This window comes from Fistularia commersonii, chromosome 22 (genome assembly GCF_037954325.1).
Source record: "Fistularia commersonii isolate RoL2024-O1a breed Wild chromosome 22, RoL_Fcom_v1.0, whole genome shotgun sequence".
NCBI classification, from domain to species: domain Eukaryota; kingdom Metazoa; phylum Chordata; class Actinopteri; order Syngnathiformes; family Fistulariidae; genus Fistularia; species Fistularia commersonii.
Window position 1 is genome coordinate 12,881,754 of NC_141305.1, and position 14,065 is coordinate 12,895,818.

At 39.3% G+C, this 14,065-nt stretch overlaps 1 protein-coding gene across 2 annotated transcripts in view; it reads right to left on the bottom strand.

The window, feature by feature from the left end:
- The window catches only part of LOC147221751 (netrin receptor UNC5D-like), a 214,397-nt gene that overhangs the window by 56,302 nt on the left and 144,030 nt on the right, over positions 1-14,065 (bottom strand). The window contains exons 5-8 of one of the 2 annotated variants that reach the window (XM_086169479.1): positions 12,870-13,050; positions 11,977-12,144; positions 4,757-4,921; positions 1,336-1,368 (exon numbers count right to left, since the gene is read on the bottom strand). In XM_086169479.1, coding sequence (XP_086025605.1) covers positions 1,336-1,368; positions 4,757-4,921; positions 11,977-12,144; positions 12,870-13,050 — 547 coding nt within the window. The remainder of the gene's footprint in view (positions 1-1,335; positions 1,369-4,756; positions 4,922-11,976; positions 12,145-12,869; positions 13,051-14,065) is intronic. The other variant, XM_086169480.1, reaches the window with a different exon arrangement.

A 14,065-nucleotide genomic window follows, 5' to 3' on the forward strand; every position in this document is an offset into this window, starting at 1 on the left:
CCTGCAACCCTGAGCCTGAGTAGGATAAGCGGTAGACAATGGATGGATGGATAGTTCTCTACTACTTTTGTCTTCTCTTCTGTGTTTTTTTCTAACACAGACACTCGCTATCGCAATTTCAAGACAAGTGTTTGTCTGTAAGGCTGATTCTGTGACAAAACCTTTTGGCAATACTTATCTTTTTTTGACCAAGTTATAGAGTACCTGTTGTCCAATCTTTAGTCTGAACTCAATTTTCTATTTCTTTCTCACCAAATCACACTAAATTATGGCAGTGGAATTTACAGCCAAGGTAATCTTTGATGATTTCTCTGACAGAATAGTCTGAATGCAACATCAGGTAGAATTTTCAACTGTTTGCAGATAAAAGAACCACGTTATACTAATTACACAGGTAATCATGAATGAATTTACAATGGAACGGGAGAAGACGTCCAAGGGCAAATGCCGACATGCTAAACATGCTACTGCAGGGCAAGAGAATGATGTGAAGTGAAAAGATGGAGCGCATCACCTGTCTGACTTCTCTATGCTACATTTGCATCACAGATAGGAATGATGAACATGTCTAGCTTTTTCTCTCAGCTGTTACTCACTCGGGGTGCTTACATGGAATGTGATTAGCTTAATGCCTGGAGACCTGGGCCTCGACATCCATTAGTTGTGACTGATGTGTGACAATGAGGGTGCTGGCGAGCAGTACTCATCAAATATGAGGTAAATCAATTCAAAGTATTCCCACCACGGTGATGACTGTACAGCAGCTTAATGCACTCTCACTCAGTCCTTTCCCCAAAACATGCAAAGAAGCAATATTCATGATTTTTACACTAATAAGGAGTGCTAATGAATTGAGGCAAACTAGCACCTGACAATCACTTGGCCCGGCGAGTTCCAGAGAGTGATTGAAAGCCACCACACGATTGCAGGGGCACCGTGTCGTAAATTGGTCAAATTAGCTCGTTTGCAATAATTACGATGCATTAATCCTCCGCACGTTAGCACATGTTTATTTGCCACAACCAATACAGCTCCTCCATCGGAGCAGAAACACAGCTGTGATGTCACGCTTATGATAAAGTCAGGGGCACTGAAAAATGACATTAATTCAAAATGAGCACCTGCTGAAACAGGAGTGGCTCCAGGTGGACCAAATGGTGCTAATCTATGATGTTACATGAGCAGGAAATGACTGTCACCATTTCATTAATTTTCTTCTGCTTTTCATGCTTTTTAAACTCAGAATAACTCGACCCCTGACATTCTAGCCCATTACTACTCCTGGTGGGTGGGGCAGAAGTTGAAAATGAAAGAGATCCACAGAGGAAGACTCACTTTGAGGTTTAACGTCATGTAGCAGCTTTCGATCTGCAAAGACAGAGAGATAGAATAAGACAAAGAGGAGAGATAGTGGTGATTAAAGTCCGAGCCCCTGTGAAGTGACTGCTGTGGTCTCAGATTCAACAGCCTGTGTCTGCTGACTGAGCACATGGACGATTTACGGCATCTGATAATGGCCAGGCAGGCATCTTTATGGCGCTGGTGTCATAGATAAAGGTGGCGAGGTTCAAACTGCTCAGATTTGGAAATGCGTTTAAGACGGGGTTATCATCTCATAACTCAAAGAAATATATATATTTGATGGATAAAGTCACATACATTTCTTTAACTACACCTTCTCAGCAGAATAAGCCCCATGGTCCCTTAACATTCTATATATTAACATTTTGATCATCACAAGCTTCAGAAGCAATGCCTGGAGACCTGAAAGTCTCCGGAAAGTTTTGACTAAATAGTTCCATGACAAAAAGAACGGAACTATACACAAGGACAAAACTAAGGAACATAAGTCCCTTTTATGTATGCTAAGAAGAAACCTGCCAAGAATTACAGTCCGACTAAAAAATAAACAAACAACAACAAGCTAGTCTCCTCGAGAATATTTGAAGTTAAAAAACAAAAGGCTCTTCTTCAGTCTAAGCTTCACAGTGTGGAATAATTATGTTTGACTCTGGAAAGCTGTTTTCACGTTCATGGATCAAAGTGTCAATATATTCCCTGAGACCTCAAAAGAAGCTATGTAAAACAGAATTATTACGACATTATGAATTATTAAATAAAGGTTTCGTAATAGTTTTGCTGAGTGAAGCTGCTTAGAATGCTCTGTTTTTAAAAACAGAGCATTCTTCCAGTAAACTTCTGGTTCGTCCACATGATCTTTAGCAAACTGCAGATGGTGAATAATGTTTTTGGGGGGAGCATTAGCTTTTCCAATGCTACATGGCCATGCGCATTGATGCTGTTCAGTGTTTTCCTGATGGTGGCCAATCTGAGAAAGGGCCTCAGTTGCTTGGACGTTGCCCTGCGTTCCTCTTGGACTATCAAACACCTTGCTCTATGAGGTTTCTTTGTTGGTTGACCACTTCTGCTTAGTGTAACAACAATCTTGGATTGCCTAAATTTGTACACAATCTTTTTGACTGTGTACTGGTGGATTCCCAACTCTTTAGAGATGGTCTACTAACATATTTGGCTTCATGAGTAATGACTCTTTCTGGGGTCCTTCTTTGTTAAAGCCATGATACACATTGACCAATGTGCTACCTGTGTGGTCAGGCTTCCCTGGATTCCTATTGCTTAGAAACACACACACACACACACACACACACACACACACACACACACACACACAAGCGCTCAGAGAGAGAGAGAGATAGAGAGAGCAATAGTTCCTGCCTTTTAACAGACACTAATTCACTAATTATATGCTACATAACACTATATTTTAGAGCAGGCAAGTAGCCAGTGCATTCATCATTACAACACAAAAACTGTTCTTGACAAAATGCTACCACTGAAAATGTGCCTGCCTTGCATGTTTTACACTGCCTTACACAGACGTTCCTGCTGTAGGCTAATGGAATAGAGTACAATTTAGAAAAGGCCTGCTTATGTAATCTCTATTGTGAGAGTATCTGTTGCACTTTGTCACGGATAACAGCCATATAACAACACGGATTTATATGTGCTCAATTAATATTCATTGACGGCATTATACAGATGCAGTGTAAAAACAGTGTACGAGTACAGCAATAGCAGCTTAAACACTTTTTCCTTAAGGATGTAAGAATAAGGGCCCTGAACTGTTATTTTAGTGAGACGAAGTGTCTTCCTCTGCCTGTCACATACTTCATTTTGTGAGCACCAATGGCCTTTTTTTTGCTCATTTTCTGTTCTGCTTCATTTCGGGTTGGGTGCTTATAAGGCACTAAATTGATTGCATCTGTCACTGTTTGTCACTCAGCATATTTCATAGTGTTGCTTGTGCTTCTACTAACACAACAAAAACTGTATATCTCAGACCCATGGTTTCGACCAAAACCGACAACATTGGCACGATGTGTGTCCGGAGATTGTCACATTTTTCAGCTGTGTGTTTGTAGGGTATCATCACCTTTCTGTCGTTCAGTGTGGAAAAAGAATCCAGTCAATGTATGAACATTTATAAGTGTGGTTGGCTTGCTCCAATTTTTCAGTTATTTAAGGACTTAATATTTTGTAATGAAAAGAGTATAGCAAATGATACACGCTTGGACAAAGAGCTCCTCATGCATTCAAGGAAGGAAAGTTCTCTGCTTTGCCAGTGATCTGCATTACTGCACCTGTGGATAGGCATCAAAGAAATAAAGCAAAAAAAATATGAAAGATTGCATATTTTGTCGAACATCTGGATGGCAAAGCTCCTCAGCTAAGTTGCATCTGAATTGATGTGAGGTTCTGCCCCACTGAGATCATGTTGCACCTGGTCCATTTATTGATTCCATCTACTGCTTCAACAATAGATGTTCTGTCACACACTGGTCTCTGCGTTGCAAATATTCCACATCTGATCAACATTGTCTTCCAGCAGAACAAACAGGTGCACGAAAGAGAGTAGAGAACAGCCTTGTTAATCGATCACAGATGGTGTATCTTCTGATACGACTTAAAGGAATAAAAATAAAATGCTAAAACAGGTTGCCAAATAATGTACCCGGGCAGCCTGCCAAGTACAATATATGTGCAGGAAACCCTTGCAGGGTTTTATGAGTGTTTGTTAAGTCTGTCTGCTTTCAGCTGCAACAAGACGTATATCATGCAGTGCTGAAAGTGAATATTAAAGAAAAAGGTATTTTGTCAAAAACTTTTTCTCTGCAAACATAATTTTGGGTTTAAAAAAGACAACAGATTATATGGTAACGTTTTTAAAATTACAAGACTGTGGGGATGAGTCTGTGCAGTGTAAGATCAGAATCACCAGGAAGGCAAAAGCGATCCTGGCCTACCCCAGGCCCCTGCTGTCCACTGAATACAGGCTGCTGCCATTGGGTCGTCAGTGCACGGTTCCATATTCCAGGACAAATAGGGTCTGATACTCCATATCTATCAGCGTCCTTAACAGATTGTTGTACATCAGTTCCCCCCCGAAACATATAGCATGTGCCTTATCCCCCTGTTGAAAATATATGGTATGTGTTGCTGTAGTGGGTTGTTGTTGCAGTCCAATTTTTTGTTTGTTTCCCCCTGTTTCCCAGAATTAATGTCATACAGGTGAGCAAAATAACAGAAGAAAGAAAATATTGTGCTCTGGCCATCTGTGTTGACAGTGAATTTTCTGAACATGCATGTGATGCTCCGCTATGAATGTATATGATAATGGACGAAAACTGATACAAGTTATGATGGTTCTCAAACCCAGCAGGGAGTGAGGTCTTACCCTGTGTGCACAGCCCATCCGTGCAGTTTTCTGTGGCCTTGCTGTTACCCTCGCACATCTTGCCTCGGTGCCTGGGTGCTGGGGAACTGCACTCTCGACTCCTCTGTCTCTCGCATTGGCTGTTGCATATCGTCCACTCGCTCCACTTGTCCCATCCTCCATCAACTGCTGAGCAAGAACACGGCAGACAGATGAGTAAATATACTGATTCGGCTGCAACTGAAATCTCACCAAAAATCAAAGAGAGGCTGGCAAACATGATTCAGTTAGTTGGATATAAAAAAATAATATAACAATAATTTATACATAAACTGTTTAACGTGGACAAGATACTGAAACATTTTGAGAAGTACATCTTTGAACGATACTGACATCGGTAGGTTGGCGCAGGGATAAGTAATCAGCAGTCACAGTAAGAACATTCTTAGTCTGACCTAGTGTCTGCCCAGGTTTTTTTCATGTTTGACTTTGCATTTTCGTGCATATACTCAGAACATTTATCTTAAAACATATAGTGGCCTAATAACATACACAATGGTGTTCCCTGAAAGTAAAAAGTATTTATGACAATCATTTCCTGTTTTTTCAATGTCTGACCTCAAATTTATATAATTTTAGACAGTTTTGGCTGGAACTATGATGAAATTAACATTCCTGGCTCTGTGTTCAAGCTGTGTCCATGTCCCAACCGCACCTGTCAAGGTTGCTAAGCTACAGAAGTGATGCCTGTTAACACAAGGGTTGAAAGGGCGCAAACAGGAAGTCCTCCTTTGCTATACCATGTCGTTTCATCAGTGCTCATTCAAACCTTATGGTCTACAAAGGCTTCAAAATGTGTGGACAGGACAAACACACACACACACACACACACACACACACACACACACACACACACACACACACACACACACTTACAAAGCTTTAGACACATTTCAACCCATTAACCCCATGCCCTATATTTCTAATGGGATTAAATATAAGGCTATGGAACCAAGACAGCTTGGTGTGGTATCAGGGATTCTTCCATTATTCCGTCATCTGATCAAGAAAGAGCTCATCATGCTTAGCTAACAAATGCTCCAAGACCATATGGCGCAAGAGGATTTTTGGCAGGAGCAGTGATGCTACTTCATAGTCTTTGGGGGGGCAGAGGATGTAATTACACCTACATCCCTCATTTAATTGTGATTTATTCTTAGCTATTTTTAATGCTAACAAAGTGTCAGTATGCTTCAGGCTGAATGTTAGACAGCGTGTCTCTGATTATGGTGAGTGTGTACATATTCTTTCTGCTGACAATTCGACGATGACATTCTGCTTGGAATGAGCTCCTCCATCTCCTAGTAAACAAGACACTGGGACAAATGTAGCTGCCAAACACATTGCGGGTACTTCACATAATTCATGATTGTGTTGTCGCGTATGGAGTTTATTAAATTGCTCGGTGCTGTGATTGTAGTTTGAACAGCTGAAGCTCTTTCATCGATGGATTTTCCTGTCTCTGAATAACACTAAGAAAATAGGCTTCCAGTTAAGTAGCTACCAGTCTTGACATTTTCAGTGTTTGGGTTCAGAATCATCGGTAAGGTAAAATCAATGTAATTGCAAACAACATCATCTGAATAGCTGTTACAGTTTTGAATATAGAAAATACTTCAACCTATCAAATCTGCTGATAGGTGCCTTTCACAGCTGTGTCTTTTCAGATATGTTAAGAAAACTGACCAGTTCATGACATCACCATCCCCAGCAAAACGTGATCTAGAACCTTTTAAAGTTCCATATAGCAAAACTCGCGTATCATAACAATTTTCCATAATTTAACAGTGTAGCTTAATTCCTTTAAAGTTGAACTATTGCTTATTCGAATTATGAATGCTCATTATTCTATTAGATAACATATATTTTTAATTTTCTATTAAATAGACAGCCCTTGTGGAACAGCAGTTAGATTGAGTAATGACCACTATACATTCTGGGGAATGGTAAATGGTTTATTTGTTAGATTGCATGTCATCAATGTGATCTGAAGCCGACAAATGTCCTGTAAAAGCAGTATAAAACATAGTTGTTGCTAATACTATTTGAATAACAATTTACATTAGTGGCAGCCTAATATTGATGCATATTGTTGAACCAACTTTGGTTTCTTCATTGAGTGATTGACATAATTATTACAAATTTTATGTGTATATCATTCTGAAATGACCTCCAAATCAGATGATGTTTTGCCAAGACTTATTAATTTTTTTTTTTTTTTTTTTTCGGGCCTCTTGTTTGATAGTCCTGCTGTTGTGAAGCGCTTTGATTCTTCGCAAAAGGTCTCTTTTTGCTGATACCAAAGTCTCCAGTAAGGTCTTGGCTACCATGGCTCATCAAAATGAATTCTCCTCACTCACTGTCAATGAGCCAGCAGGCACAGTCTGTTCCCCTCTATGCTCTTCTCTTAACAATGTACACCCCCCAACATCTAACCCTTTTCAGACCCCCCATCTCTGGCTTGCTGAGGTCATCAGGAATGAAGGGCAGGCTCAGTATCCACCAACCTCAGTGAGCTGATAGTCGACTAGCATAACTTTACTTAAACAGAAAACCCCAAACACATTTTTACCAGCAAAGTACCAGCAAAGATCTCGAGATAGATTTTTGATATTTTCTGCAAACGTAGTTGCAACCCATACAAGACAGGGCTCCTTCCCATCCCAGAAAGTCAGCTCATACATAAGATCAATATCCTGCTCAGATCACCCTGCATTATGCCCGCAAGTTCGTTCAAATGTCAACGTTAATAAGGTCCTGTTGTTTTCTCACGTTTTGCAACATCAAGTATCACAGCCGCTGGTGTAGTATCTAGTAATGTCAAACAAAGGCCATTTCAGCTCCATAGGGGAAGCTTACAGACCTTCCAGAAAGTTGTACAGTCCTTCCAGGACATCCACATTTAAAACAATCACAAGCAAAACAAAAACCATCTGGATCATGAAATCTGCATTCCTGATCAAACATACAAACAAACTATACTTTTGTGCAATTGACTGTATATTGCTATTGATACAGTAGTCATCAAAACGTGCATCCGAGAGAAATTACAATATTTTAACATTTTATTTATGCACTTAGGAGTTGTTTTTTTTTCAAGTACTGTATGCATTTTGGTCTATTGGCTCAGTTTAAATGATCTCAGTAGATGTCCTTGGAAAGAATACCTATGATGTGCTGGTGGCTCTGCCAGGTTAGCCAGGCAGCATGCTCACCCAGACAAGAAAGCCTATGTAGAAAATTTCTATAACATTTTTAGATAAGACTTCAGTCTTATCTAAAAACGGGAGAAGATGTGAATACAAATGTATTTTTAAGCAGAGTCGAGACGCTTTAAAACATAAGGTGCGAGTTCCAGCTGCAGACGTGAAGTGTGACTGGAGAGATAATTTCACCAGCCTCACTGTGATGTTACTGTGATTAGGTATCATAAAAAGTTGAAGTGGCTAGTGAAGAGTAATGTGATTACAGACACTGTGGATTCTTAAATGCTTTATTTTGTGAATTATCTAGGTAACTTCGTTGGATGTTTAGGTGTCAAATGATCAAAAGCTCCTTCTTAAATAGTTGAAACAATTATCACTTTTTGGCCTTTTATCCTCTTGGCAAAATTAAACAAATTATACTGTTGACAAATTAATTCCATATGCCTTTAAAAAGGCTACATAACTAATTCACTCAGAGCTTTAGTATCCACAATAAATACTAACATTATTCACTCCTCTCATTGCCATATCTTGTGAAGTTATCAACCTCATCGAGTGTCTAGATGTTGTCAAATGTGCATGTTCGCTGTCCTCTCAGACCACCGTTGAGCCGAAACTTCACAGTTGGACAGGCTTCTCAGTGAGCAGCTCACACAGCTGTGCTCACTGCAGCCTATGCTGCAGTCCTGTCTACATCTCCACTGCCTGACAGAGACATGGATCCACCCTGATAACACAGCTACACCTGCTTCAGTCACTACCCTTTACTGCTGCTACGAAGACCTCCGGGCGAAAGCTGTGCAACAATTCTGCTTATCTCTGCTTGTAATTCTTATTGTTTTCTTTCACATTGCAAGCTAAAGCAACAAACCTGTGCTTTTACCAGTGGCATTTTTTGTTGACTGTTTTAACTGGCAGCTCGCCTGAAATTCTATCACAAAAATGGAAGTCCTGCAATTTTAATTTCTGTATACTTTTTCTATATACTTTTAATATACTTTGAGCTTGAAAGCAAGTCTTGAAAAAGCTATTATTGAACCAAGAGAAGCACAAGTTGAACCACTGTTACTGATCACTAAACTAGCCTCATTCTTTTTAAATTTTCCACAGAGATACATAGCCATCAGAATAGGCCACCTTCATGGAATGATAAATATCACCAGCATTTTTAAGAACAGGCATACATGCAAAGATACAATAGCACGGGCTCATTAACCAGAAAAGTGCAAAGTGCAATGTGAGAGAATAACAAAATCACACCTACTCAACCTTTCTCATGAAACAGAATACAAATAAAATCCACTAGTTTAGCAATAAATACAGCCAAACTGAGGCATATTCTTGCAAGTTAAATTCTAAATATAATATAATATGATATCTTATATCTTTAGGGGTGCAGACTTTAAAATGTCATGGAAGGATATAATATAATTTATAGGAAAAGATAAGGAACTATGTGAAAGCTCGAAATATATATATCTATATATCTATCTATATATATATATGTGTGTATGGTATAATATTTTTTGATTAAAAACATATTGTTCATTATGCTTCCAGATTATGCTTCCAGATTTCTAATGTTTTTTTTGATTTCTCCTGACGTATTCTGGATTTTTAGAGCAAGTACTAATATTTCCGGGGAAAGGTTTGCATATGAAAATGTCAGCTGATCTGAGTCTGATATAAATGTCAAATGAAAAAGAAATGTTTTGAGTGATGTGAGTAATCTTTCATTATCAATCTCACATATCTTTATGTGTATGTATTTATATATTAATATGGTGAAATCATCCACTAAGATTTGAAAGAGTGTGCAATGCTTGATGTGTTAATTCTTTTTTTTTTTTTTGTTATGCTAGAACTGTCAATTTGACTCATTTAGAAAGATATGGCACTACTCTGGAGTATCCACAATGTAAACAGGAAAAGCATCTGCTTGCTGACCTAAATAGGGCATGTTGAAATCAGTGAGAGTATAATTTATTTATTTTTTCAATTTATTCAAATAAACTATGACATTGTTTTCTTACAGTGATTTTTTTTGCCTGCTAGCAAAGGCAAAGGCGAAAAGAAAAATTGGTTAGAAAAAAGGTTAACATTGTTGTAAGCCTCTGTCCTTAGTGCCCAACTTATTCCTTTGCTCATTCATCTGGCTTTCTGGCTTGACATATTTGGGGTGTATAAAGACCTTGTGTGTATGTCCCCATCTGCACTTCAGCAGTCCTAAACCTGACAAACTACAAAATTGCACAAAGCTGTCTCAATAGATGACCTCTGCAGCTTCCAAAGGCCCTGGTCTCTATTGACTTACAACATGAAAACAACTTGGCCAGAGACATACTACAGGGAGAGCACACATGTGAGTACAGCAGCGTGGAGAGACTCACTGGTCTACAGGGACCTTGCATTTGCACAGAGGTGTCAAGGCTGTAGAGCATAATGTGCTGTCAACATATGTTCAAACATGGCGATAATGTGAGCAGAGACAATCTGCTGCTGGCAACCCAAACTATACAATGTCCCAGAGACATACCTTGTTGCAAGTGCTACCGCTTTTAAACTATTTTTTGAGCCAATTTTCTCTTGCCTCTCCCATTGCTCACTATACTTGAGGAAAGTTAGATTTTATTTACATAAGTGAGACATGTTTTTTGATTAAAAATATACAAAATGGCCTCAAGATGTTTTTGTGTTGAAACAAATGAGAAAAATAAACATTGAAAGCTGACAATTGAATATGGACCATGACAAGAGCAGATGTCCGTGTTGCATAAGTTCTTGTCCACTATTCTTTTCGACTAATACACAGAACTTGATACAAAACTGCAGGAAATCATAAAATTTTCCTTAAAATCAGGTCAACTACATTTCAGACAATGACATTATATACCAGAAGGATACTATGAGATCTGGTTAATTGGTTAATCAGTAATCTATAGACGTAAACATGACATTTTAAACACCGCTGTATGGATTTTGCGCAATATACATGTATAATTGACAACCATACCAACCAAAAGGGAAGAAAGAAAAGGGAAGTTTTTAATCTCTTATTTATTTAGATTAGTAGTCTTTGTCTAGTGGAGTAGCCACACCATCCGCCCCCGTCTTTATCTGATAAAACTTGAAATATCACTTACACAGAGCGTAGAACAAGTATTATAACTAACATCGTTTAAAGAGATAATTCGTTTTTGTTTCAAAGCGGCAGCAACAAGAAGAATAACTGTACAAAACTTAGGCAGATTTGAGCCAGGCTTAGACACTGTATGCCTTGCCTTCGTCAAAGCAGACCTTACTTGCGCCACATGGAACAACCTGGTTTGTTTCTTGTGAAGGGAAAAATAATTTGTCTGAGAGGTACCTCAGCTTACCTTCTCCATTCCATACACAGTAAGTCACTTCTCCTCCGTCCCTTCAGTCACTAAATTTTTACCCCACAAATCCCTATCCTATCCTATCCTATCCTATCCTATCCTATCCTATCCTATCCTATCCTATCCTATCCTATCCTATCCTATCCTATCCCATCCTATCCTATCCTATCTTATCCTATCCTATCCTATCCTGTATTTTCTTCCATGTAGCACTGCTTCTAAAAGCTGCTTCCACAAAAAACATTGTTGGGCCTTTATGGATCCATCTTTTGCAACCCTTTTCATATGTGGTCTGTAATGCTAAAATGGCAGGAATATGAGCTTGTTTGAGTCATTCAAGTCATTTTGGATACTAATGAGGGATAAATGTTGAATAGGTTAATGTGCTGCATGTGAAGATGGCTCCTTAAAAATAGACCAGACAATGCAAAATGAAATCTGAAAAAAGGGCAATTGGAGCGATCCTGTCATAATCTTAGCATGTCACATTACAAAGTGCTTAAAACCTTTGAGACATTGAGTATACAAATTTTCCAACTCACTGAAGCTGTTTTTGAGTAAAATATATGCATTTAGAAGTGCAAGTGAAACTGACTTGGGCAGAAGGCATTGCAGGTGATCTTCTGCACAGACATGCCCTCGCAGAAAGCGCCGCCATTGAGCGGTGCCGGGTTGGTACAGGTTCGTGAACGCTTCTGGACACCTCTCCCACATGGCACATTACAGGGGGACCACTCCGTCCACAGGGACCAGCCGCCATTCACTGAGGAGAGTTGAGGAAAGTAACTCACAGAAATTGTGGGTTATTACTTCTCCAGAGCTGTGACTTTGTTGAATACTGTGACAAGAACTGGGGTTATTAATGATAATGCGGCCTCTAAAGAACTGCAAGGCAACAATGCAGAATGGCTAAACCAGATTTAGCTGCTCCATCTTCCCTAATTGCTAGCTCAATTCCTCGCTCTCAGATTGCTCTTGGATTAAGATAAAGCCATGGGACTGTACAAAAGCAAAGTAAAACCACCCATCACATGGAATTGCTATTTCTGAGGGCGGCACTGGCTCATGCTGGTCAACAATTTGGACTGACCATTTAGTGCTGTGACTGAGGCACTTTACTGTGTGATTTTTCTGTCTAGAATGTGCAGAAGCTGAATGCCTTTGTGGCACTGTCCAGGCTGCTTGGCCATTGCTGGAAGGCTTCTGGCAAATAAATACTTAATGAGAAACACCCTTATTTTTAATGAGATTAAGGCACAGTAGCTTATTTTGTTTCATAAAGTAAGCATTGATTTTAAATGAGAGGCTGTAAATTGGGTCTCTGAATAATACATTTATGGAAAGTAGTAACATCACTCTTTAGTGGAGATAGGTCTCTTAATCACTTGTGTAAGGATGCAGGAAACTGGACAAATTGATCTGAGGAGGCATGTAAACATTCTGTTATCAGCTGTCATGCTGAAACAGTATGCTGGGAGCTCAACGTACCAAAGACTATCACTGTGGCTGTTGTACTGCGTCTCTTGGCCACAATATTGCTGGCAAGGCATGTGTAGTTGCCCGAGTCGGCGAGCCGTGCCTCGTTGATGATCAGGTTGTGATCGGCCCGGGTGTCGATGTTGTCGTCAGTCAGTGAGCTGATTAATTCTTCATTTTTTAGCCATTCAACCTGCATGACAGAGAAAAATAATGAATCTTAGATCACAAAACATGACATGGATATTTTGGAAAAACCTGTAACATACATGCATTTCTCTCATTCCTTAAACTCTTCTTATCCTGTCTGCCACATCCCTTCATCAATGCATGATGATAACCTTATGTCTTCTCCCAAGTCCCTGGGCGCTCTCACATTCCCTGGGAATGTGGCTTGATCTATTGCAGCAGTCCTGCCAGGGATCCACCATCGTTTATTTTATGGCTATGTAAGCCAATATTGCATCATGTCACCAAAACCATGTAACTGTTAACGCCTTGTTATTATTAGTTTGAGATAATTTCTGCCTGTCTCTATAACTCTCTTGCTTTGTATCCTCTGTCCTTCTCTCTCACTCTGTCTCTTTATACCCCAACCAGGTGAGACAAATGGCCACCCGCATCGAGCTTGGATCAATTCTAGGTTTCTGTGGTAAAGCTAGTTTTTTGTCATCACTGTCCCCAACTGCTTGCTAATGGGGGTATTTTCGTTGTCAGTAAGTCATTTTAAAGATTGTAATCCAAAATTGTTTTAAATCTCAAGTGGCGTTTTAAAACTGTGTTGTGATTTGGCGCTATATGAATAAAATTTGACTTGACTTGTGATGGAAGTCACACTGAACATTCCCTCGAGGCGGGACAGCTACTACTAATCTTAGGAGACGGTGATAAAACCAGATTATTTCTGATGAGTTGTCACATGTCAAGACACAACCCGTGTAGACCCATGCACAAAACATGACTCAAATAGCCAGATGGAGCTTCTGCTCCATTTGTATGCACTTTTTAGATGCCATTTTGGTGTCACATTTGAATGAAGTTTTTCCATTTCTGCTTTTTATGTGATTTTAATCAAGTAAATCTATAACTATGTAAATGTCCTGGTGCAAGCATGAAGATTTTTCTCAAAATCCAATGATACTGTGCTAAAAACTATGAAATCAAAATTATAATGGCAAGTTATATTTTCAGGACATTTTTCCTGCACG